Source organism: Ursus maritimus, unplaced genomic scaffold (genome assembly GCF_017311325.1).
Source record: "Ursus maritimus isolate PB19 unplaced genomic scaffold, ASM1731132v1 scaffold_2, whole genome shotgun sequence".
Classification (NCBI taxonomy): domain Eukaryota; kingdom Metazoa; phylum Chordata; class Mammalia; order Carnivora; family Ursidae; genus Ursus; species Ursus maritimus.
Genome location: NW_024424452.1, coordinates 37951005 through 37975287, shown reverse-complemented (window position 1 = coordinate 37975287; position 24283 = coordinate 37951005). Strand labels below are relative to the sequence as shown.

The 24283-nt window shown below is 57.0% G+C and overlaps 4 protein-coding genes across 9 annotated transcripts in view; 2 read left to right on the top strand and 2 right to left on the bottom strand.

Moving 5' to 3' along the window:
* Positions 1-4614, top strand: part of BAIAP3 (BAI1 associated protein 3) — a 16900-nt gene extending 12286 nt beyond the window's left edge. The window contains exons 29-35 of the mRNA XM_040635574.1: positions 2279-2350; positions 2443-2523; positions 2610-2730; positions 2818-2941; positions 3018-3223; positions 3303-3691; positions 4386-4614. Coding sequence (XP_040491508.1) covers positions 2279-2350; positions 2443-2523; positions 2610-2730; positions 2818-2941; positions 3018-3223; positions 3303-3406 — 708 coding nt within the window. The 3' untranslated portion in view covers positions 3407-3691; positions 4386-4614. The remainder of the gene's footprint in view (positions 1-2278; positions 2351-2442; positions 2524-2609; positions 2731-2817; positions 2942-3017; positions 3224-3302; positions 3692-4385) is intronic.
* On the bottom strand, positions 4418-6824 carry TSR3 (TSR3 ribosome maturation factor). 3 transcript variants are annotated; one of them, XM_040635581.1, is made up of 6 exons: positions 6633-6824; positions 6330-6528; positions 5825-6018; positions 5271-5447; positions 5037-5100; positions 4418-4798 (listed from the first exon to the last, which is right to left on the bottom strand). In XM_040635581.1, exons 1-6 carry the CDS (start codon positions 6742-6744, stop codon positions 4612-4614), a joined length of 933 nt encoding a protein of 310 aa, XP_040491515.1. In that variant the 5' UTR covers positions 6745-6824; the 3' UTR covers positions 4418-4611. The 3 variants fall into 3 exon arrangements, with proteins under 3 accessions (XP_040491515.1, XP_040491516.1, XP_040491514.1); XM_040635582.1 differs by having other exon boundaries at positions 6366-6528; XM_040635580.1 differs by having other exon boundaries at positions 6309-6528; positions 6633-6823.
* A 9-nt stretch (positions 6825-6833) lies between these two features.
* Positions 6834-21606, top strand: GNPTG (N-acetylglucosamine-1-phosphate transferase subunit gamma). Of its 2 annotated transcripts, XM_040635579.1 has the most exons (11): positions 6834-6925; positions 7010-7067; positions 7149-7216; positions 20190-20244; positions 20310-20393; positions 20474-20567; positions 20641-20755; positions 20832-20914; positions 20993-21121; positions 21205-21286; positions 21383-21606. In XM_040635579.1, exons 1-11 carry the CDS (start codon positions 6874-6876, stop codon positions 21478-21480), a joined length of 918 nt encoding a protein of 305 aa, XP_040491513.1. In that variant the 5' UTR covers positions 6834-6873; the 3' UTR covers positions 21481-21606. The 2 variants fall into 2 exon arrangements, with proteins under 2 accessions (XP_040491513.1, XP_040491512.1); XM_040635578.1 differs by having other exon boundaries at positions 20832-21121.
* UNKL (unk like zinc finger) overlaps positions 21588-24283 on the bottom strand; it is a 38284-nt gene continuing 35588 nt past the window's right edge. For all 3 annotated transcript variants that reach the window (XM_040635577.1, XM_040635575.1, XM_040635576.1), the window contains one exon: positions 21588-23732. In XM_040635577.1, coding sequence (XP_040491511.1) covers positions 23577-23732 — 156 coding nt within the window. In that variant the 3' untranslated portion in view covers positions 21588-23576. The remainder of the gene's footprint in view (positions 23733-24283) is intronic.

Below are 24283 nucleotides of genomic sequence, written 5' to 3'. Positions count from 1 at the left end.
GCATCTACGCCAGCCTCTTCCACAAGTGAGGCCCAGGGCCCTGCCTGCTGCCCTGCCCCCGGCCCCTCGGTGACGCCGCCAGGCCGGGCATGGGGCAAGCCGGTGTGTGGAATTTGTTCTTGCAGCATCGTCGAGATCGACTTCTTCACCCTCACTTTCCGGCAGCTGGAGCGTCTGGTGAGGAGGGGGAGTGGGGAGAATCCACCCCCACCAGGGGCTGGGAAGGTGCCTTGGTTTCCTTGTTGCTGGCAGCCTGACTCTACCATCCCGAGCAGGTGGCCGAGGAGGCGTGGGTGCTGACGGAGGAGCTGAGCCCCAAGATGACCCTCGAGGTGGCCTCAGGGCTCTTCGAGCTGTACCTGACCCTGGCAGACATCCAGCGCTTCTGGAGTAGCATACCCGGCCGGTGCGTGCCCTGCCCCCGCCTGTCCCCGTCCCTCCAGACGCCCCAGTCTGTCTCCGTCCACTATTTGCCTCCCAGACCTGTACCCACTACTCCCTGTCCCTCCACCCGGCTGTCCTCCAGCCTCCTCTAGGAGGCCTCCGGGATGGGATCCCGAGGGCCCTCTGAGGGAAGGAACCTGGGATATGCTGGCTCAAGGTGTTTGAGTCAGGGCGAGCTCTGACGGGGCTCCTGCTGCAGCGACAGCCGCTCCCTTGCTCTGGCCGGCATCCACGCCCCCTTCCTGCCCGCCGTGAAGCTCTGGCTGCAGGTGCTGCGGGACCAGGCCAGGTGGAGACTTCAGGGAGCCGTGGACGTGGACACAGTGAGTAAGCACCCAGACCTGAGGCTGCTGGGCTCAGCCAGGGCCGTCCTGCAATCCAGGCCTCCTCCCGCCTTCTTAGCTGGAGCCCGTGGATGCCTCCTCCAAGCACAGCAGCTCCGCAGCCACTGCTAGCCTCTGCTTCAGTCACATCCAGGAGCTGTGGGCCCGCCTGGCGTGGCCAGACCCTGCTCAGGCCCAGGCGCTGGGCACCCAGCTCAGCCAGGTGTGTGCTGGTGGGTTGGGGAGCACGGTCTGGGAGGAGACAGGAGTCTGGAAGGGGAGCAGGACCGGGGCCCGCAGCCCACAGTTGCTGAGCCCTCTCGTCCCACCCTAGGACCTGTGCGAGGCCACCCTCTTCTACACTGAGCTGCTGCGGAAGAAGGTGGACGCTCAGCCCGGGGCTGCAGGCGAGGCAGTGAGCGAGCCAGTGAGCAGGCTGGTGGGGGCGGGGGCCGGGGGGGCCAGCATGGGCTGCCCGCGCACCCACATCTGACTCTCCTCCCCAGCTCTGTGTGGTCCTCAACAATGTGGAGCTCCTCCGCAAGGCTGCTGGGCAGGCGCTGCGGGGTCTGGCGTGGCCGGAGCGACTTCGGCGGGAGGGGCTGCTCCGCGGCCTCTGCTCAGCTACGCAGGCCCTGGATGAAGACCTGCGGCAGGAGGTCCACACCGTGAGCGCGCACCTGACCTCCAAGGTGGGCGGGCGGCGCCCCGGGGAGCTGGCTGCCCAGTGTGCGGCCGCCTGGTGCGAGTGCTGCTCTCCCGCAGATGGTGGCCGACATCAGGAATCGTCCAGCACATCAGCCTGTCCCGGACTCCATCAGGCGATGAAGTAAGTGCCGGCGGCGGCCGAGGGTGAGGTGGGGCCGGGGCATCTGGCGCTGAGGGTGCTGCCCGCAGGCCGTGGCCGCTCGTCAAGTACCTGGACGAGAAGCTGGCTCTGCTGAACGCCTCGCTGGTGAAGGAGAACCTGAGGAGGTAGGGCTCGTGGTGGGGGCGGGGGCAGGGGCCAGCGGTGCTGCCCGCTGACCAGGATGTCCCTGCAGGGTGCTGGAGGCCCTCTGGGAGCTGCTCCTGCAGGCCATCCTGCAGGCGCTCAGTGCAAACCTCGACGTCTCTGCGGATTTCTACGGCCGCTTTCACTTCACGCTGGAGGTAGGGCTGCACAGAGGAGCCGTCCCTGCCTGGGCGCCTGGGCCCTTTCCTGGCAGTCCCCGGGCATCAAGGCTGCCGATGACCCCTTCGCCCCTCTGCTGGGTGGCCTGGCCTTCCCGGCCTGACCAGCTCCTTGGGGATCCCGGCAGAGCAGGCCCTCCTGCCTGCAAGCCCAGCTGTGTCAGCGGCACCTGGGCCGCCCCAGGCGTTGGCATTCTCCCCTGCTGGCTGGGGGCTTCTGAGGGGCGGTAGGTGTGGGAAGTGGCTCTGGCCCTGCTGCTCACAGCTCCGCCCGTCTCAGCCTGCTGGCCCCAGCACAGCCGTGCCTCTGACGGCTCTGCCTTCTTGCCCTGCCCCAGGCCCTGGTGAATTTTTTCCATGCGGAGGGTCAGGGTCTGCCCCTGGAGAACCTGAGGGACGGAAGCTACAAGGTGAGGCCTGGCCTGGGGGCCCCCTGCAGAGGGGGAGGGGAGCATGCACACGGGGTGGGGGCGCTGCGCTTAGCACCCCACGCTCTCCGCAGAGACTGGAGGAGGAGCTCCGTCTGCACCAGTGCTCCACCCGTGAGTGCATCGAGCAGTATTACCTGGACAAGCTCAAGCAGGTAGCGTGGCCCGGGGTGTGCACCTGCCTCCCCCCGCCCCCCCGCCGGGCCCCGAGCCCTGGTCACTGGCCTCAGCCCTTCCGCAGAAGTCCCTGGAGCAGAACCGCTTCGGGCGCCTGAGCGTCCGCTGTCACTACGAGGCAGCAGAGCAGAGGCTGGTGGTGGAGGTACTGCACGCTGCGGACCTGCCCCCCCTGGACGCCAATGGTGAGGTGGCGAGGCACCGGCAGGGCGCGGTGCTAGAGGGCTGCTGGGCGGCAGCGCTCACGGCCTGCTCCTGGCCCTGTCCCTCAGGCCTGAGCGACCCCTTTGTGATCGTGGAGCTGGGCCCGCCGCACCTCTTCCCACTGGTCCGCAGCCAGAGAACGCAGGTCAAGAGCCGGACGCTGCACCCCGTGTACGACGAGCTCTTCTACTTGTGAGTGCCCCCCCCCCGCCAGCCCCCCCGCGCCAGAGCAGGGCGCACGGCTCCAGCTGCCTGCCTTCGCTTGCAGCTCCGTGCCCGCAGAGGCCTGCCGCCGCCGCAGCGCCTGCGTGCTGTTCACAGTCATGGACCACGACTGGCTGTCCACCAACGACTTCGCGGGGGAGGCGGCCCTCGGCCTGGGCAGCGTCGGTGGCATAGCGCGGCCCCAGGTGGGAGGGAGCGCGAGGGCCCGGCAGCCTGTCACCTTGCACCTGCGCCGGCCCAGAGCCCAGGGTGAGTGAGGGCGCAGGGGTGGCGGGTATGATGGCGGTCGGGTCTCACACTGCCCCCTCCCCTCCCTTCCCCCCTGCAGTGAAGTCAGCGCTGAGGATGCTGGAGGGCCGCACCAACAAGGAGGCGCAGGAGTTCGTCAAGAGACTCAAGGAGCTGGAGAAGTGCATGGAGGCTGACCCCTGAGCCCCTCCCCTGCCCAGGCCTGCCCCATGTCCCTGCACCACTGTCCTCACCCTGCCCTGCAGTCAGCTTTGTGCAGCCAGGGCTCACTCCCTGCACCCCGCTGTGCCGCGTGCATGTTGCGGCCGGCCCTCCAACTCCTTCCTGCCCTGGCGTGTCTGTGTGGTGTGTACTGTGAACCCCGTGCGTCCAGCAGGCACCCCCCATCCCGGGTCTGGGGGGCTCACACGGTGGGGCCTGGCCAGCAGCTGTCCCCTGGATGTGGAGCAGAGCAGGCCCGGCCACCAGGTGAGCCTCCCCATCTACTCCCTTGGCTTCCCCGGCCCCAGGGCAGGCGGGGACCGGTCTCAGAGCGGGGTTCTCGGGGTGGCTTTGCCCCCCAGGAGATGTTAGGCCATGCCTGGAGGCACTGCTGGTTGTCACAGCTATAGGCTGAAGGAGGCGTCACTGGCACCAGTGGTGAGCCCAGGGCTGCTCCCAGATGTTACTGGTGCCACAGCAAAGAGCCCATCTTAGACGAAGCCCTGGCTTCTCTTTCTGGGGCGGGGAGTGTGGCAGGGCCTTGCTGGGCCAAGAGGCAGGAAGGCTCGGGTTTGAGTCTGGACCACACAAGCTGACGGGAAACAGCTCCCAGGAGCCCTGGTGGAGGGGAAGGTGGGCACCCAGAACCCTTCACCCAGAAGGTGTACGTACAGTTCTTTGCTAAGAACTGCAGAGGTCTCCACTCCCCACCTGGCTCTGAGGCCTGGGATAGGGTCCCCTGGTGTCACTGTGAGGCTGGGGACATCACACAGACTTGGTCAGTGTAAGGAGCTCTGTGCTGGCCACACAGCTGTCCGGCGTATTCTCCTTCTGCGTCCACATGTATCTGCCCGTGCAAGACCTGCCTCACGCCCGGCACCCCCATGGTCCAGACCCTTCCCGGGCAGGCTGTGCCTCACTGGAGACGGAGAGTCATTCCCGCCCCCCCCCCAATCCCCAGGCCAAGTGCAAAGAAACAGGCTCACACAGGGGTCTCCTTGACCTGCAGCTTCACTGGGAGGGCTGGAAGGCCCAACAGCACAGCTGTCAGAAGCATGGGGATAGAGTCCGGTGCTGCTCAGTGCTGCGAGGGCCGAGGCTGCCAGGCCCTTCTGTGTCCCCACAAGTCCTGCTGTGTCTCCAGTTCCTTATCACTCCGCCATGAAAAATAAACGTGTCTGCAACGTTTAGTCTCTCTGCCTTTTTTTGATTCCTTTCCAAACCTCTGCGGGGGCCCTGGCCTCTGCCCCTTGCTCCCGCAGACCCGCCTCCTCAGGGCTGCTGCTGCTGTCGCTGTCTCCTCTCTCCTCGGCATCAGGTCCGTGCTCCTCAGGCTCGTCCTCACTGTCGCTGTCACCACTGTCTGCAAGCAGCCTGGAAGGGGGACGTGTGTTCACTAAGGGCACACTCATTCACAAAAGCCCCCAGCTGAGGGCGGATTCTCCTATTCCCTGGGTTCTTCAAACCAACACCTCTCCAGTGGGACATCCACATTCCCTCTTCCACAGTCACAGAACCCTTGTGCTGTTGAGGGATCCACCGCTCCTCCCCACCCACGCCGTCCGCAGGAGGAGCGAGGCAGAGGAGAGCCCTGGGAAACCCAAGGACCTACCGGGTGCCAGCCACTGGTCTGTTGGGGTTTGCAAACTCTCGCCCAGAATCCACGTCAAAAGGATCTGAACAGAGGAAGCAAGCAAGAAAGGGAGCTACAGGTGAGCTCAGAGCACAACCAAGCCTCCCAGACGCTGGGGCAGGAAGGCCTCACCCTCCAGCTTCTCAACAGGAGGAGGCATGCCTGGAGGGTCCTGGCTCCCAACCAGGGGGCTGTGTCCATGCCAGGCCTCACCGATTTCCTCCTCCTCGGGGCGCTCCTTGGCGCGAGCCAGGAACTCCTGCTCGGCCCGCAGCACGTCTTCGGCGCTGCTACAGGCTGCGTACTTGTCGAGGAGCTGGTGGTTCAGGTCTAGGAAGCCCTTGCCCCACTTGAACTTCCGCAGCAAAATGACAGCAAGGTCCGAGAAGCCTGACGGCGAGGACATGGGAAACCCGAGGATGCTGACAATCCCTCTCCCATCCCATGTGTGTTCCCGGCACCCTCAATGCCGGCCCCACACCTGAAACTCCCCATTAGACACCATCCTCCGGCCCAGACAGCCTGCTTGCCCGCCTCTGCCATCCACGAAAGCCCTCTCCCCATGTCTCATTGGGCCACCTGTTTGAGCCTCCACAGCGACCATACATTCTCTGAGGGCAAGTTGAGAGGCAACAGAGGTGGGGCTGAAATCCTGGCCTGTCCACCTCAACTGCCCCACACACCCTCACATTGCTCCTGGGAGGTGCCAGCAAAAGAACAACGCTCGCTGCCAGTGTAGCCAGACTTGGTGGCACGCTGACGCTCACCCAGGATGCAGAAGGTGGCGGCAAAAGCCTCCACACAGGACAGCTTGCAGGGCCGGCCGTAGTTCACAGGGTTGGCAGCGACCAGGTAGGGCAGCAGCCGCAAGTGGCTCCCTCGCATCTTCCCAAAGGGGGTCTCATCCAGTCGGGCCCAGGAGCAGTCGATGACAGCGACCCCACTCTGTGCCACCAGCTGTCTGTTAGGAGCAGAGCAGAGCTAGGTTCTGGAGACTCCATCCCTGGAGACTGACCTCACCAGGGATACAAGAACATCGTTCCTCAGCCCCCAACAGCATGTGTTCCTGCAGCAGACTCCCTTATTCACTCAACAAACGTTTACTGACACCTACTCTGTCCTGCTCTAGGCAACGGGGGCAAACCAGACAAGCACACCTCGGTGAGCCCGACAAGAAGGATGCTCCAGGGTCCCGGGCTCAGGGAGAGGCCAGAGCACAGGCAGGGACCCCGCCCACTCCCCCGCTCCTACCTGTCCGCGGGGGACACATACTGGGAGCCCACGGGGCTGAGCACGACGCCGCCGAACCTGTGGCCCAGACGCAGGCAGCGCACCAGGCCCAGGCGGGCCAGCTTGCGGCCAGTGCAGCGCCGGGGGTCGCAGTGGCCCAGCTCCCACATGGCCAGCGTGCAGGGTAGCGGCGCCGGGCCCGAGCTGCCCTCGTCCTCCGCCGCCTCTGACTCCACAGACGCTGCACCAGAGCACGGAAGGATACGAGCCTCAGGCGCAGCTCAGAGGGCCAGCCCCCAGCCCCCCGCCCCCGGCCCCCGCGGCCCCTGATCGCGCCCCACTCACCGCGCAGCGCGGCGCCCACCTCCTCGGCGAAGGCCTCCAGGGAGCGGCCCGCGGGATGGCGAGCGCGGCCGCCTTCGGCCCCCGGCCCCCGCGCCGCCCTCCTGCGGCCCATGGCTGGCACCTGGGTCTCTGTACCCGTGGGCTTACAGCTAAGCCGCAGCCCGGCCGCGCGTACCTGCGCAGGCGCCCAGCGTCACTTCCTGCCCGGCGGTGCTCACGTGACCGCGCGCGCCGCGGAGCGATGGCGGCGAGGCTGGCCGGCGTCCTGTTGCTGCTGGGGCTCGCGGCGCGAGGTTAGTGTCGCTGCGCCCCGGGGCCCCTCGCGTGCGCCCCCCCCCCGCCTCCCGCCCGCCTCCTCACCGCCCCGTTTCCCGCAGGGCCGGCGCCCGCGGCTGCCGCCAAGATGAAGGTGGTGGAGGAGCCCAACGCGTTCGGGTGAGCGGCCCCGCGGGGCGCGGCGGGGCGCGGAGGGACAGCCCAGAGCCCGGTTCCCCCTGACCCTGCCGCTTGTCGCAGGCTCAACAACCCGTTCCTGCCCCAGACCAGTCGCCTGCAGCCCAAGAGGGATCCTTCACCCGTATCTGGTGAGTGCGGGACCCTGACTGCGGACATGCGGGCGGCCAGGGAGGGGAGCGGGGAGCCGGCGCGGGTTCCCGGCTCGGGTGGACAGGGGCAGCCTGGAGGAGGGGCCCTGAAAGGGCCGGGAGGCTCGTGCAGTCGTTTCGCAGCCTTTCAGAATTTGAGCGCACTAGCGTTACTATTCAGAACGTTCTAGTACGAGTTGAATAGTTACCCCGGATTTAGACCCCTTGAATTCCTTTTGTGGAGGTGATCTCCGTTAATAGTTTGGCACAGATGGCTTTTATGCTTTTACGTGCGTAAGCGTCCAAGGAAGAACGTGCATTAATGTTTTGGTGCGTTCTGCCGCTGTTTTTTAGAGCGTATTTTTTGCCTGTTTTTGAGCACGAACTACACAGGTTTGCTCATTTGCTGTTGCTCAGTGCGTGTCTTCATGGTGGTGAACACCGGCCTTCACTCTTCTCACTTGATGCTTATAAGGTCTTTTATAGGATGGCGCTGCGTTCCTTTGTCTTCAGACGTGTTGTTTGTTTGCTGGCCATTAGAAGCAATGCTGTGGAGAACATCCCTCCTACGGATTGTGTCTCTCTGCGCCGTGTGCGTGGTTTCCTAAGGCAGGGTCCCAGAAGTGGAATCCCTGGGTCGTTAAATGAGAAATCCGGGAAGCAAAAACCCAGTAATGTTTTTTATTGAGCACTACTGTGTGTTAGGGTCTGTGGTGGGAATGCAGAAATGAGCAAAACGTAGAGAGCGTGTTCTGCGGGAGGTGACAGTCTAATGGGGGGAGAGCGTGTGCCGGCCGGTAAAGAAGTAGGTGAAATGCTTGATGATGAGAAATACCGTGTAGGTCGGGGAAAGCAGAGAAGAGTGTGGGTGAAGAGGTGAGTGTTGCTTTGGGGATTGCCATTTTATTTATTTTTAATTATTATTAAGTAAACTGTACACTCAGTGTGGGGCTCCAACTTGCGACCCCAAGATCAAGAGTCCTGTGCTCTAGGGACTGAGCTGCTGGGCGCCCCTTGGGATTGCCATTTTAAATAGGGGAGTCAGGAAAAAGCTGAGAAATGACATTTGGGTCAGAAGCTGAAGGAGGAAAGGAAGTGAGGGGGGCATGGGGATACCTGGGAACAGGGGTCCAGCAAGAGGGGCTAGGTAAAGGCCTCCAGCAAGGACCCCCAAGCCAGAGGGCTTGGGGATGGGTAGGATGAAATCGGAACAGATGTGAGCTTTCACTCTAAACAGATTTATCCCTGCTTTTTATTACGAAAAGTTTTGAAAAGAAAAATGGGGAAGTGGGACCGTGAACACCAGTGTACCCTGTGCCTCCATGAACAGTTCACATTTGCCTGGTCTTCCCTTCTGTTATTTTGAAAAAAGTGAATTTCCATTTTGTTGAACCATTTGAAACTAGGTTACAGACATTATGACACTTTATCCCTAAATAGTTCCAGTATGGATCCCCCACCCCCCAAAATTAGCAGTAAGTGTGTAATGTAAACAGTTGTCTCAATGTCCTCAACAGCTGTCCTCACCCCACCCCCGGCCCAGGATTAGTCAAAGATCACACATGTATTTGGTTAATCAGGTGTCTGTAGTCTTAAATCTGGAACAGGTCCCTCTACACTGTACCCCCTTTAAAAAAGGCTTTCATGACCTTGACCTTGGAGGAGTCCGGGCCAGTTGTCTTACAGAATGACCTCCTGGATTGCTCTGGTTTAGGTCATTTGCCTTGTTCTCCTTTCTTTGGTGTGTGCTCTGTGAGTGGGGGGATAGGCTGATGCTCGATTACAGTCAGGTGGTCAAGTTCAGCGGTCTGGCCACGGATCCTTCCTAGTGAGGCAGTGGACCACCTGTGGCCTCATGTGGGAGGCAGTGCTTGGCCGTGGCGCAGCATGGCCAGGGTCTCTCCCCCGTCGACACGGGCTTCTGCCTCTGCCCTTGGTACGCAGGCTTCAAGCTGCCCCTGGGCTCTAAGTGACCCCTGTGCCCGGGAGCCTCACGCTGTATGCGGAGGGAGGAGGAGAGTGCGCGCCCACTGTCTACCTCTCTCAGGACTTCTCCGTCTCCTAGCTGATGGTCCCCGCAGAGAAGACCCTTCCTCTCCCCTCCTTTCTTTTTTCTTTTTGAAGATTATTATCGGCTCATAGTGAAACTCTTTTAATGAGCTATAGTTGACACATTCAATTTGATGAAGTGTGACAATGGACCACATCCATGTCCTTGTTGCCTGAAACAAGGTGGGGAACAGTTCCATCACCCAGAAAATGAGTGCGCTCCTTTCCAAATCCTCCTCCTCCATACTCTCTAGTGTCTGTCACTGTAGGCGAGTCCTCTGTGCTTGGCCCCCAGCTACATGGAGTCCCAGAGCATATGTTCCTGTGTCTGGTTTCTTTCTGGCCGCGTGTTTCAGGGTTTCATCCGTGTCGTTTGTCTGTCACTGTGCTTTTTTACTGGTGAGTACATGTAAAAACTCAGCTTGAGTATGGCCCGTGGTTGATTCTGTCATGCCTCCGTCAGCGTCCTGGTGGAGCTGTTGAGCCACAGCTGGGTAAGCGCTGGGAGAGGTGCGTGACCCCACATGGACCGTGGACTAGGAATTTTGCAACTTCTTGTTAAGTCTTGTTATTTCAAGAAAAAAAGCATACACACATATATATGTGTTTATGTTGGAGGGTCCATGTGACTTTAAGTTTCCAATTGAAATGTAGTTTTACAGGGTTGGAGGTTTTTCCTTCCCTTTTCTAACATTGAAAAGCTGGGTTCCTTAATCACATAAATATATTTACTGGCTTACTCCCATAATTATGTAAAATAGCTTTGGGGTTGTAATAACAATACTACTAATAACTGTGAAACGAGTGGCTGAAGTTTGAGTTTTGATGCAGTTCATCTTAGGGCGCGTCCAACCAGAGCCGACGTCAGAGCTCTGCGGTGTAGGCCGAGCACGTCTGTGTCTACTCATCACTTTGACAAGCACTTTAGGTGTGTCTGCCTGTGCTCCGCACTAGTGCCCGCTGTGCATCTCTTTCACTTTGGATTTTCACTTAACTCTAAAACCTTTTGTTTGTTTGTTTTAAGATTCATTTATTTTAGAGAAAGCGCTTACGAACAGGGTGGGGGGGGCGGGGAAGGGCAGAGAGAGAGAGAATCTCAAGCAAACTGCTCACTGAGCCCGGAGCCCCACCCGGGGCTCGATGCCACGACCCTGAGATTATGACCTCAGCCGAAATCAAGAGTCGGATGCTCTACCGATGGAGCCCCCCAGGCGCCCCAATTTTTACTTGAGTTTAAACAGTTCTGTGATAGGGCCGGTTTGGAGCAGGCGGGAAAGTGGAGGGAAGGACATTGAGGCCCCGGGTCCCGGCACTCAGCTGCAGCCTAAGCTCTGTTCTCACAACTCGGCTCATTTGTAAATCTTCTGGCGTGCACGTCCTGAGCGTGTAGCCACACTTTAAAAAAAGCACGAATTCCTTCAATAAAGACCCTGTCAGTGCTTTAGGTTTCTAATAGCCTCACATCTGCTTTGTCTGAGTCGGTGTTTCTGCTCTGTGTGTTGCGGCCTCGTGGACCTGGTCTCTGAAGCTATAGGTCCCCTCCCTGTTTCCTCGAAATTTCTTTATTGAAGAAACTGGGTCATTCGTTCCCCACATTCTAAATTTTGTTCATTTGTGTTCCCGTGGTGCTTAACATTTCTTCTTCACGTTACCTGGAATAAAGACGGTTGTTTTTTATCCTTTTCAATCTGGTGCCTCTCGTTGGTTTTTCTTGTCTGTTGCACCGGCCAGGCCTCCTTTGCTGTTTGAGAGCCGGTGTCCCCTTCCTCGCTCCTTGTCCCTCTGTTGGCTGTGGCGGCTGCCCTTAGGTCGAGGACGTTCCCTCTGCTCCCTGCTGAGTTTTCACGCACAAGTGGATGGGAATTTTGTCAAACGCTTTTCTGTATCTGTGGAGATGATCAGAGAGTTGCTTTCTCGGGCTGTTTACACCGAGGTTAGCGTGCATTTCTGAATGTTGAGCCAATCTTGTATCCTTGGAATGAACCCCACTCGGTCATGAGTACGCATGTTTTATATATTGCTGGATTTAAATCGCTAATTATTTCTGACCTTTTTATTTCTAGAATTTCAGTTCTTTTTTCTATTTTCTACATAACTGCTGAGATTTTCTGTTTATCCTTACTGTTTGGCTTTACTCCCTTGAACACGTCGTAATAACTTTTAAATTCCCTTCTGCTTCCTGCATCTGCACCGTGTGGGGCTTGACCTGCAGTGGTTTTCCTTTTCTTTCAGGTGCGGGTCGCACTGCCCGCCTGCTCACACGTCTCCTATTTTTGGAGTAAGTTCTTGACGCAGGCTGGGCTGTGCTGCTTTGAAGAGTGTGGTCTGTTCAGGCAGATCTGAGCCCACGCACGGGCCCTGCTGGGTCTCTGGCTTTGCAGGCCTCCCCTCTGTGTGCGTGCAGCATTGGGCTCCGGGGCCCCGCAGAGCTTGTAGGCAGTTTAGGGCTCCCCTGTGGCATGTTGTTGTTGTTTTTTAATATTAAAAAATACATTTCATTTATTTATTTTAGAGCGAGTGAGCGGATGGAGGGGCAGAGGCAGAGGGACAGAGAGAGAGACTCTTAAGCAGACTCCACACTCAGCACAGAGCCCCACACGGGGCTCAATCTCAGGACCATGAGATCATGACCTGAGCTGAAACCAAGAGTTGGACGTTTAACCGATTGAGGCACCCAGGTGCTCCTAAAATTAAAAATATGTAAAGTGTTCTTCATAAATATTTTTAACATTTTTTTTCCAACTAAAAAAACCAGAATGGACAGCATAAACATGGTTTAATAGATTATATTCATGGCTTAGGAAAAATCACCTGACAGCTCCCTGCTCAGCGGGGAGTCGGCTTCTCCCCTCCCTCTGCCCCCCCCACCCCACATGTGCATTTTCTCTCAAATAAAATCTTTAAAAAAATTACCCAACAAAAATGTAAAGACTTTCAAAACAGGTGGACAGGGTGAATGTTAAGTTATTCCAAGACTTGTAAATCGTACCATTGTACCAGAGGTCAGACTATTCTCCTGCAAAGCATGCCCAAGAAGTGTGGGGTGTCTGCAAGTGAGGCAGAAAGAGCCTCCCCGGGGCGTCTGCCTTCAGCTCAGGGCGTGATCCCAGGGTCCTGGGATCGAGCCCCACGTCGGGCTCTTCCGCTGGGAGCCTGCTTCTCCCTCTCCCACTCCCCCTGCTTGTGTTCCCTCTCTCGCGGGCTGTCTCTCTCTCTCTGTTAAATAAATAAAATCTAAAAAAAAAAAAGAAATAGCTGTTTCCGGACACCTTATTGGAACATTCCTTCAGAAAGCAAACCTAATATTTACTGGCCTACTGATTAATAAGGTTTTTAATGTAGTTGTTTCTAAAGATGTAAAAAGAAGACCTGAGAATACTACCGTCGAAGCCAGTGACGCTCTGGGCATCGCGCGTGCAGTGGGGAGCTGGTGCTGGGGGCGCAGGGCCTCCGTGGGGCTGCGTGCCCCAGGCTGGGTCTGTTCTGGGTGACTTCAGAAACTCTTAAGACACCACTTTTTCAGGACTACCCCTTACATACTTACTTATTTATATATATATATAATTTTTTTTTTTTTTAAAGATTTTGTTTACATGGGAGAGAAAGAGCACACGAGCTGGGGGTGGAGGTGGGAGCAGCAGGCAGAGGGAGAAGCAGGCTCCTCACATGGGAGCCCCACATGGGGCTTGATCCCAGGACCCTGGGATCATGACCTGAGCCAAAGGCAGACGCTTCACCGACTGAGCCACCCAAGCGCCCCCCTTTTTAGAAAATACTTATTCCCAAACTAGCTCTAACGTGATTGAACAAATGTACGATCTGTAAAAATGTTGAGAGAACAAACACCAAAACTCTGTACCGGGCCGAAGAAAATGGCACCAGCGGTTTCCATGCAGCCGGGCCCTCAGCTTGGGGGACGCACGTCCCATGGGCGCTGCTGTACTTCAGTCTGAAGCTGTGAATCGCGTGTTCTCAAGAGAGCGAGTCTTTTCTGAGAGCTCGCTTTCACCTGGAATAACTGATGCGTAGACTTAAGGGTTCCGACCTGCAGTGATGTGTACATTTTTAAAAGCGGTCCCACTGGACGCTTGACATGTTTGCATTATGCAGCTTAAATAGCTTCCTACAAAATAGTTTAAAGCTTAGTTTCATGGAATTGAGGCCGAGCTCTTCATTTTTACCACTCCTCCCCACCGAAATGTGTGTGTCCTTTACTGTGACTCAAGCAGGCTTCCAGAACGAGGTGTCCAAAGGCTGCTTTGGGAAAGGTAAGCGAGGGGCTCGGTCAGGGTTTCCAGGCGACTTGGACGCTCGTGCGGAGCAGCACAGCGACAGCCACGGGGAGCGCGGTTTCGGGAAAAGCTCCTCTGTTCCTGAAACTTCGCTTTTTAAAAGCCGTTAGTATTTCTTCCAAAACAAAACCTTTAATGTGAGAATCTTGAGTTTTGTGAAAATAATGTAGTGCAAGGATTTTCTTTAAGCTAACAATTAAAATCAAAACTCAAAAGGTCAGAGACCTGGGAGCGAGCCAGTGGTTCTAATGAAGATCCGCTGTTTTGTAAAGTCTGGCATTTCAAATACAGTGAATATCAGCACAAAGTCACAACAGTTACACCGCACAGTTTCCAACCTCTTACTGAATTTTTAAAATCCACTAGTTTGAGCATGTGAGGAACACAAGAAATACAGTTGAGGAAAGTTCTATGAAAAAATTTCCTATCATTCAGTATGACAGAAGTAATCTCTTTCAGCAATTAAACATAATTCTAAAAGGGAATGTAAGTTAATCATGGATCTAAAAGAGCTGAAAGCAACACAGGTGAGCACTGTGCTCGGACATTCGGACCCCGAGCACCGGCCCGCTCAGGACTGATAACAGCTGGCGGCAGGTCCCATAGGACCCAGAGTTCACGGGCGGAGCTGCCACGTTTTCCAGAACGTGAGCTTTGCTCTTGGTCTTGTGTTTTCAGAATGGAAGACCAAAAATAATCAGTCGTTCGCCCAGACCGTACCGCGCCCAGGGCTCTGATGTCCTAGCAAAGCAGGGAGAGAAGCACCCCCGGTGTGGGGCAGGGAGAGCCCCATGGGGGCCTGCCTCCGTATTTTCCAGCAGGAGACAGCGAGGAAAATACTGGAGACATTCATGTCTTTTTTTTTTTTTTTTTTTAAGATTTTATTTATTTATGTGAGAGAGAGACAGCCAGCGAGAGAGGGAACACAGCAGGGGAGAGGGAGAGGGAGAGGAAGAAGCAGACTCCCAGCCGAGGAGCCCGATGTGGGACTCGATCCCGCAACGCCAGGATCACGCCCTGAGCCGAAGGCAGACGCTTAACGACTGCGCACCCAGGCGCCCCGTGGAGACATTCATGTCTTCTAAGCAAGACGGCACACGCAACAGCGAGCCAGCTGCCTTCTCCCTGATGCAGCTGAACAGCTCATCTGACTTGTAGTTTCCAAAAGTAAAAATGGTATTTTTAAGTTTATTTACTTTTTTAATAATCACCACACTCAGAGTGAGGCTCAGACTCACAGCCGGAGAACCCGAATAACGAGCTCTTCCCACTGAGCTAGCCAGGAGCCCCTCAGATTTCGGTTCTGAAACAGAGTGAGTGTTGATAGGACTACTTGATACAAAGCGAAGTGTCAGATACAAAGGAACGTCACTGACTTGGTTTCTAAAACCAGGGCTGTTTTCTTCTCCAAGAGCCGTGTGTGCGGACTGGTTCTCAGACACCAGCACAGCGACCCCCTCCCTGGTGCTTCCTGCCGAATTCTGTCAAGTACACGTTTTTGCCTCAAAGAGTTGAAGGGCTGATCCTAAAACACTGTAAATGCTTTTCAGCAGTTACCCTCCGTCCGCTCTGAGCGGTGAGGCCGCCGTCCTTCCCGGGGGGTGACCTTCAGCAGGAAACTGCTGGGGCTTATCCTCAGGGCCCACTGCCTTCTTGTGTGGGCCGACTTCCCAGCCGCTGGGTCGGCCCCATCGTCCCCGTCGCTCTGGTCCGTGACACCGGGGTGGGCTTGTCTAGGCCCGGCCCCCGCGCTCCGGAGCGCCCTGTGGGGGGAGGCTCGGCCTGGTGTCGGCGGCCTTGGCCTCCGATCCGGGTCACGTTCTTTCCTGCTTCCTGCGCAGATGAGGTCAGAACTCTCAGGGCCGTTAGGTTCACTCGTGGGAGTCCGCGCGCTCCCATCGGTCAGCGGGGTTGTCCTGAGTCGCGTGCCTCACTGCGTCCGGCGTGGCGCACTTGCTCTGGGATTAGCGTAGGGACTCCCAGTCATCCTTCACCTGTGACAACGTGAGCGCGTTCGTAGGGTGCGCTCGGACCGGTCTGCCCGCCTCTCCCCATTGCTGGCGCTCCCTGTGAGGGGCCTGCTGGTTGGTCCTTTTTAAAATTGAGGTAAAGTGGATCTAGAACAGATAGTTCCAGGCGTACAACGCACGGTTCGGCATTTGTGCGTATTGCAAAATGATGGCCACAGTATGTTCCTCCGCATCCTGACGTTTGTCGTCTTCCCGCGTGCGCGTGCGTGCGTCCTCACGGGTGTGCAGTGAGATCTCCTTGTGGGCTCAGTGGTTTCCCTGGTGACCACTCTCTCTGTGTCCCAGGGACTATTGATGGAACTTCTTCAGAGAACTCTCGAGTCAGTCCTTGGCCCATTTTAGACTGAGGTCGTTGGGGAATGTGGTGGTGTTGCTACAGTTCTTTGTGTGTCCTGGATATTATTACCCCACTAGAAGTGTGATTTGCAAGTATTTTCTTGCATCCTGTGGGTTGTGTCTTTCATTCTCTTGATGGTGCCGTCCGATGCACAGATGTTCTAGACTTCCAAGTCCCAGTCATCGGTTCTGTTTCTTAGAGTGCCTTTGGGGTCATAGCCAAGAAGTCATCGCCAAAGCCAGTGTCCTAAGGATTTTCCCCTCTGTTTCTCTACTAAGCTTTTTATTTAGGGCTAACCTCAAATCCATTTTGAGTTTGTTTTTTTTTTTAAGATTTTATTTATTTGACAGAGTGAGACAGCCAGCGAGAGAGGGAACACAGGCAGGGGGAGTGGGAGAGGAAGAAGCAGGCTCATAGCGGAAGAGCCTGATGTGGGGCTCGATCCCACAACGCCGGGATCACGCCCTGAGCCGAAGGCAGACGCTTAACCGCTGAGCCACCCAGGCGCCCCTTGAGTTATTTTTGTATACGGTGTAAAGAAAGGTTCCAGTGTCGTCCTTCTGCGTCTGGATAGTTTCCTGGAACCATTTACTGAGCAGGTGGTCCTTTCCCCACTGAATGGTCTTGATGTCAGATCATAGGAACGGGTTTTCAGGACTGTTTGTGGGCCCTGTGCTCCGTCGCCCCAACTGCGTGCACGGCGGCACTGCACTGTTTCAGTCTATGGCTTTGAAGCACATTTTGAAATCAGGGATTACGTTTTTCAACTTTGTTCTTTTACAAGATAGTTTTGCCTATTTGGGGTTCTTTGAGATTCCGTTTTCATTTTAGGATGGGTTTTCCTATTTCTGCAAAAAAATGTTACCGGGATTTTGATACAGATTGAATTAGGTCACTTAGGGTGACCTAATTAGGTCACATTTTAAGAGTAAGTTTTCCTATCTGCGAACGTGGCATCTCTCCTTTCACTTCACTTATTTAATTTCAGTCCATTCTGTAGTTTGTACAAGTATTTTGCCTTTTTGGTTTATTCCCACTATTTTCTTTTTGACGCTCTCGTAGCTGGAATTGTTTCATGTCCTCTCTGGGTGGTCGGTGCAGGGAACACACCTGGTGTTAGGGTTGTGTCCTGCAGCTCTGCACACAGACTTGCGGACTCTCGGGTGTTCTCCATACACAATCGTGACAATGTAGTTTTATTTCTTCCTTTGCAACTGGGACGCCTTTGGGTTTTGCCTGTTGCTCTGGCTAGAGCTTGCAGTGCGGGGTCGGAATGGGGTGCAGCGCAGTGCACATCCTCCGTCTCGTGTGGATCTGACGAGCACGTGGGGTCGGCCTCGGTGGCCTCCGTCGTGGTGCCAGGTTCCTGCTTTTCGTTTGTGGACTGTGTGTCATGAGAGGGGTTGAAGTCTGTCAAGTGCTGCTTTCTCCAACAGCTGAGTGGCCATGGGTCCCCCTTCCTTCTGCTAATGGATTCTCTTGTATTGACCGTTGGAGTTGGAAGCATGCTCGTGTCCTGGGGATGAACCCCACTTGTGTAGGGTCCTTTTAATGTGCTGTGGAGGTGCGTCTGCTGTTGTTTCCGTGGAGGATTTTCTGCATCTGCGTTCGTGATGGATCTGCGTGACTTTGGTGCCAGGGTGACGCTGGCCTCGGAGGCTCTGGGAACGCGTGAGGAGGACTGGTCAGCTGGGTTTCTAGGGATGTGTCCGTTTCACAAGGGCTGTCCGTTGGTCGGTGTGCATTTCTCGTAGTAGTCTCACATTTCTGCCGAACTGGCAGTGTCCCTGCTTTCATGTCTGATTTTAGGAGTTCCACTGTGTGTGGACTGTCAGTCCAGCTAAAGGCACATGAATTTTGATTTTTTTTTTTTTTAAAGATTTTATTTATTTATTCGACAGAGATAGAGACAGCCAGCGAGAGAGGGAACACAAGCAGGGGGAGAGGGAGAGGAAGCAGCAGGCTCCCAGTGGAAGAGCCTGACGTGGGGCTCGATCCCATAACGCCGGGATCACGCCCTGAGCCGAAGGCAGACGCTCAACCGCTGTGCCACCCAGGCGCCCCTGATTTTTTTTTAATTTAAAGATTTTATTTATTTATTTGACAGACAACTAGCGAGAGAGGGAACACAGGCAGGGGGAGTGGGGGAGGAAGAAGCAGGTTCCCAGCGGAGGAGCCTGATGTGGGGCTCGATCCCAGAGCGTTGGGATCACGCCCTGAGCAGAAGGCAGACGCCCCAGGATTTTGATCTCTTAAAGAACCAGCGTCGGGTTTACTGATTTTTGTCTCTGCTCCAGCCTGTATTATGCTGTCCTCCTCCTGCTCTGGGTTGAGTGTGCTTTGTCTCCTTCCTGAAGGTGGCAGGAGTCGGGGTCTGGTTTGTCGCCCGTGCCGGAGCTGCAAACCCCCCTTAGCACTGCTGGTGCCGCGCCACATGAGCTCTAGAACCCTGGGCTCGCTGTTTCTGCCTGAGTGTTTTCTAATTTCCCTTGTGAGTTCCTATCTGACCCAGTGGCTGAGATGATAATTCCCATATTTATGCGAAGCCCCGCCCCCCATGTTCCTGCTGTGAGCTCTGCTTTCCATTGTGATCAGGAAGGAAAGTGTGTGGTTATAACCGGAGTAAGGTTCGTAAGAACTTGAATGGAGTGTCCTTGGTCTCCTGACGACTTCCTGCTTAGGGTCTGTTTGCTGTGGGGTCTGTCGCGCCCGACGGTCTGGGGCCGGCCTAGGGGGCACTTGTGCCCGGGGCCAGTGCTTGCCTTCGGAATGCGCTTGAGAGGACGGACTGCCTGGACCCAGAGCGGCACAGCTGGTGGCTTCTCTGTCCCTCGTTTCCCGTGTTACTCTATGGACGTTTTCTTCCAGGTGACAGGCTTGATTTCACTCTCATTTCCACTTGTGTGTATCTCATGGCTATTTTCTCTGTGGAAACCATGGGGGTTGATAACATCAGAAGTTATTAAATTCTAATTTGAATTTTTTCTATTTTCATCCCATACAAACAGTTCCGTAAGGTCCACCCCTCCCCCAGCCTGTCACCCATCCACGGGTGACCCCCTTGGACACTGGGTGGCCACCAGCAAAGGACTGTGGTGACGGGTCGTGCATCAGTGTTCCAGAGTCTGTAGGTTGACCATCACACAACCCTCCCGGCCGTGCAGCTTGGCCCTGGATTTGCGCTGACTGGAGAAGCGTCCAGACCTTGTTCTGTCTGGAGGGGCGCCCCGCAGCCATCAGGAACCCCTCCGCGGGCACCCCGGCTGTCTTCACTGCCCCGTAGGGGTTGGGCCGGTCCGGGTGCGGCACCGTCGAGCTGCTCTCTGGCCCGCAGGCGTCCGTGCAGGGCCCCACCGAGCTCACAGACGTTGCCTGCGTGAGGGTCTCCTTGGGGAGGGTCGGAGCTTGCCGGGCTCGCAGTCCAGCGAGCCTCCTGCATCTGTAAATTCGTGTCTTCTGTCCTGCTGGGAAGTTTCTGTCCTCGGCCCTGCCGCTGGTCCCTGGCTCCCGTCTGCTCAGATGGTGCTGGGCCTTCCTGTGGGTTCTGCACTCGGCTCGTGCTTTTCATCTCCAGCGTTTCTCTCTCGGTTTCTTCCTGTAATAGCTGTTTTTGTCCCTAATCTTGTAGTTCCTGGAGCATATTTAAGACGGTTTGGAAGTCTCTCCTCAGTCCAGCACCTGGGCTATACTCCTGGGAGGGTTGTCACCTTTTCCTGGTGCTTTGTACGTACGCGTTGTGAGGACTGGTGGAAAACCGGGCTCCGTGCTGGGGCTCCTCGTCAGCCGTGTGCACATGGCTGCTCTCGAAGGCCTGCCTTTCTCTGTCTCCCCCCACTGCTCCCCGGCGCCTTCGGGTGCCCTGTTGTGGATGTCCCCCCATAAGCTCCTGCAAGGCTCTGCACCCCCTGCGGCTTTCGTGAGCTCTGCTCGCCTCTCCTGCCTGAGATCCGAGTTCGGCAAATCAGGGACCGCTGCTCGGGCAGCCCCTGCCAGTTGGAGAGTTGCAGACGCCCCAGAACTGGTCCCACCAGCTTGAAGGTTGCCTGGTACTTGCTTGATTGCCGTCCCCCTCTGTGCCCCAGAACCTCCCGTCAGGTTGGTTCAGCTGGTTTCTGGTTCTTCTGATGCTTTCCTGACATCACTCAGGCTCCTGTGCTCCCGTCTCGAGTTTAAACTGACCTGCCTTTCCCCGGAAGGTCTAGTCCCGTGGGCCGTGCGCGCGCCTGCATTCCACGCCGGACTCAGCCTCTTGTGCTCTCTTCCAGGGCCTGCGCACCTCTTCAGGCTTTCTGGCAAGTGCTTCAGCCTAGTGGAGTCCACGTGAGTGAGGGGCGGTGCTGGCGGGGGTGGGGGCCGGGGCCCCCCTGACGCGCCTGTGCCCCCAGGTACAAGTACGAGTTCTGCCCGTTCCACAACGTGACACAGCATGAGCAGACCTTCCGCTGGAACGCCTACAGCGGGATCCTGGGGTGAGCCGGGGGCGGGCAGGTGGTCCCGGGCCCCTGGGCTGGTGGCCCGTCCCCCCTCACGTGCTCTGCTACCCCCTCAGCATCTGGCACGAGTGGGAAATCTCCAACAACACCTTCGGGGGCATGTGGATGAGGGACGGCGACTCCTGCCGCTCCCGGAGCCGGCAGAGCAAGGTGGGCCTGCGGGACAGGCCGAGGACGCGGGGACCCCGCTTCCCGCAACCTGCCCACCACGGCTTCCGCACAGGTGGAGCTTACCTGTGGAAAAAGCAACCGCCTGGCCCACGTGTCTGAGCCAAGCACCTGTGTCTATGCGCTGACGTTCGAGACGCCTCTCGTCTGCCACCCACACTCCTTGTTAGGTAGGACCCTGGGGCAACCCCGGGGTGCAGGTGGGGGCAGAGGAGCTTGGCTCAGTCGGCGTCTGTTGGGTTGCAGTGTACCCGGCCCTGCCCCCCTCCCTGCAGCGGCGCTGGGACCGGGCCGAGCAGGACCTGGCTGACGAGCTCATCACAGCCCAGGTGAGGTGTGGGGGGAACACCCCCCCGGCCGGGCGCGGTGCAGCCAGGAGCTGGCGGTGTCCTCCCCACTGTCTCCAGGGCTACAACAAGTTGCTCAGGGCACTTTTTGAGGATGCCGGCTACCTAAAGACCCCACAGGAAAGTGAATCGGTGCCAGAAGGAGGCGCCAAGGTCCCGGCGTTCCAGACCTTAGAGGACTGCAGTGAGGTAGGGACAGGGAAGGGTGCCTGGCCCCGCGACGGCCGCCACCGCTGGGCCTCACGCCCTGCCCTCCGAATGCTCTGCCGCAGGCGCACAGACAGCTGGCGAAGGAGCTCAGGAGGCTGAAGAGCGTGCTGACCCAGCACGGCATCCCGCACACCAGGCCTGCGGGTGAGTCATGCCCAGCGCGGGGTCCCAGCCCACCTGGGGACCTGCCGCCTGCGGGCCAGGCCCTGTGCTGACTCCTGCCGCTCGGTGTTCTGGCAGAAACTTCCAGCTCGGAGCACGTGGACCCCAAGACACCCACAGACGGGACCGCAGAGCAGCTACGAGGCGACCCGGGACTGCGTGGGAACACCTTGTGACCCGAGACAGGGCCAGGGCAGCACCGGACTGGCGGGGAGAGGAGCAGGTGGGGGCCGCTTCCTCTGCCTCCAGGACCCCGTGGCTCAGCTCAAAGAGGCAGACAAAATAAAGATTCAAAGTTTTAATTCCTGTACTGATTGATAAAAATAATTCATGAATTCTGTAAACCATTGCATAAATGCTGTAGTGTAAAAAAATTTAAACAAGTGTTAACTTGAAACAATTCACTACAAGTAAATGATTGATTACACATTATAAATACTACCTTCTGGGTTAAAATGCCATTCCAGTAACATTCTCACCTAAATACTCAGAACATAGATCGAGGCGTCCATAAATTAACCCACATTAAGCGTCCACATTGAGCCAAGGTCTCTGGCGACCACAGTCACCGCGAACACCAGAGGCGCAGACAGCAGCCACGCCCACCTGCAGGACAGCGAGGCCCCAAACCAGCAGCCCCCGAGGGCCTCGGGACGCATGCAGGGCGGGGTCCCCGCGACGCCGCGGCTCCAGTCTCTCCCACTGCACAGCAAGACCCGACCGGAATAGCTTATACACAGACCTCAAGCTTAACTGTCCTTAGCTGTTTATAATTTGAAAATATCTAGGCTAGGCATTGATAACCAACATTGTCCCGTTTCCCAAAAGACCAAAGGCCTGAAATGGGAAACAAGTGCATAAATATTAATAAAAATAATTTTAAACGGTGATAACAGCACAAAATATACGTCATTTCTAAGAGCTAATAAATCATCACTATCATTAAAAACAAAGTAGATTCACTAAAACCAAGTCAATAGTCACCTTTCGTCGCGGACCAGCTGCAGAACGTCACGGACCCACCTCTCAAACGGCAGAACGATCGGTGCGTCTTAACAAAGGTTTTCAACCTCTTACCATAGCAAATATTTGGTTACTGATAATTTTTACCGAGCCACTTTGCACTTTACAAAATGCTATTAAAAGTCTTTGGCAAAGCCGTGGGGGCCGACACTTCCCGGCCACAGGGGCAGCACCTGCTCCCGCCCCCAGTTGCGGGCTTGGGGGAGCTCTTCCCGCGGCCATCGGCAGCTGCCGCACGGAGAACAGTCTGGCTAAACTACAGACATCCTCTGCTTCTCCCCAGATTTCTAGGAAAAATGACCCAATGCAGACCAGAGAACATTCAAGTCATCACCAAAACCAAACCTGTTCTCAGGAACGTTTCTGCCACGGCCAGGCGGCTGGGCTCTCTCTGCAAGCCTGGGGTCGCCTGAGTGACTCCGCTAATCCCCCGACTACCCCGCAGCCTCGGAGCCTCTCCCTTGCGAGCTGGCATCCGTCCGGCCGCAGGGAGTGGCCGTGGTCAAGTCTCTGGCCTCAGGCCGGCCACGTGGGAGCTGGACACGCTCCCGGCATGCTTGTGAGGCTCCACAGGCTCAGGCACGGCTTTGTAAGATTAACGTGAGCGCCTCCCCCGTCGGGCCCGGGCCGCGCTTCCCCCCAGAGGCGCAAACACACCGAGGGAGGGGCCTCCTCCGCCCCGCGTGCGAGGCTCAGGCACTTAGAAAAGCGGCTGCGGGTCACGGAGCGTGATCGGCTCGGCCCCACTGCCTGGTCCTGGAATATAAAACTCCAGTTAATGTGCGTGTGCTCGCAATCAGGAGTTCCTTTCACAATATTAAAAACCTCTAGATCTTTCAGTATGACTGCTATAAATACTATTTGCACTTAATTTGAAAACTATAAAAAATCCTAGGCATTTCTCACTACTAAACGCTCATTTCATAAGTACTAATTTCAGAATAAGGAATCTAAGATCTTTACCATACCATGAATTAACGATAAACTGATAGGAAATGTCAGTTCACAGTACACATATAAAGCTTCATATTATCGCATATTAAAAAAACACCAACCTAGAAAGCAGCTTATAGCAACTTAGAAGGTCTAACGCCCCCGGTTTACAAAGTGCTTGGCGGGATCACAGTGCGTCAGGCCCGCAAACCCCGTGTCATCGCCGAGCCCGTGGGGCCGCCCGGGCGGGCTCCGGGGCTGCACCCATGAGGTTGGAGAGAGGATGCCGGAGCTTGGGGTGGGGGCGCCGGAGCGGTCACCATGGGAGGGGCTGGCCCTCGCAGTAGGGGCAGGGGGGTGCGCCCGCGGCGCACGGCTCGCAAAGCACGCGGTGCTGGCAAGGCTGCAGGACGCCGCCACGGGCCCGCTCCCGACACACGGCGCACTGCTTGGCTCGCAGCTGGAAGATCACCTGCAGGGCGAGACACAGGTGGTGGTGGGGTCGGGCAGCCTCCCGGGCGGGGGCCCTCCATGTGACGCTGGGGAATGTGGTCCCGGCTGCAGAGTCAGGGCCGGGGGACCCCTCGCAAGACCCCAGGAGCTGAGCTGCCACACCGGCGTGGTAAGGGGCAGCCAGGCAGGTGGCCCCCTTGAAGGGTGAGGCCCAGATAGAGCCCCCCAGTGGACATGCCGTGGCCAGCAAGCTTGAGGGATGGGACTGGTGGGGACCCTGACTCGGGACCGGGGCTTCCGGCCAAGAGAGCAGCCTGGGGGACTGTGCCTCAGCGGCCAGGCAGTCAGGTGTGTGCCTCAGCCACTGGGTGGGGAGAGTGTGTGAGGACCGTGGAACCTTCCAGAGGCTCCAAGTTCTCACAACAGGCCCTGGTGTGGCAGGGATTTATGGCCGAGGGCAGAAAAGGCGAAGGGTGGAAGCACGCAGAAGTGTACCCAGTGACCCTGGGGGGCGACCTCTGTGAGGCGCCACTCTGGCTGTGACCCCGCAGGGCAGGAGGGGTGCCCACC

Bases quoted from the DNA above. Each gene is read 5' to 3' on its own strand.
- TSR3 (XM_040635580.1), bottom strand. From the start codon at position 6,744: ATGGGCCGCAGGAGGGCGGCGCGGGGGCCGGGGGCCGAAGGCGGCCGC. The intron at 6,019-6,308 runs GTAGGAGCGGGG...TGCTCCTAACAG, and splicing joins TATGTGTCCCCCGCGGACAG to ACAGCTGGTGGCACAGAGTG. The intron at 5,448-5,824 runs GTGAGCGTCAGC...CCTCGCCGTCAG, and splicing joins CGCCACCTTCTGCATCCTGG to GCTTCTCGGACCTTGCTGTC.
- GNPTG (XM_040635578.1), top strand. From the start codon at position 6,874: ATGGCGGCGAGGCTGGCCGGCGTCCTGTTGCTGCTGGGGCTCGCGGCG. The intron at 6,926-7,009 runs GTTAGTGTCGCT...CGTTTCCCGCAG, and splicing joins GCTGGGGCTCGCGGCGCGAG to GGCCGGCGCCCGCGGCTGCC. The intron at 21,287-21,382 runs GTGAGTCATGCC...GTGTTCTGGCAG, and splicing joins CCCGCACACCAGGCCTGCGG to AAACTTCCAGCTCGGAGCAC.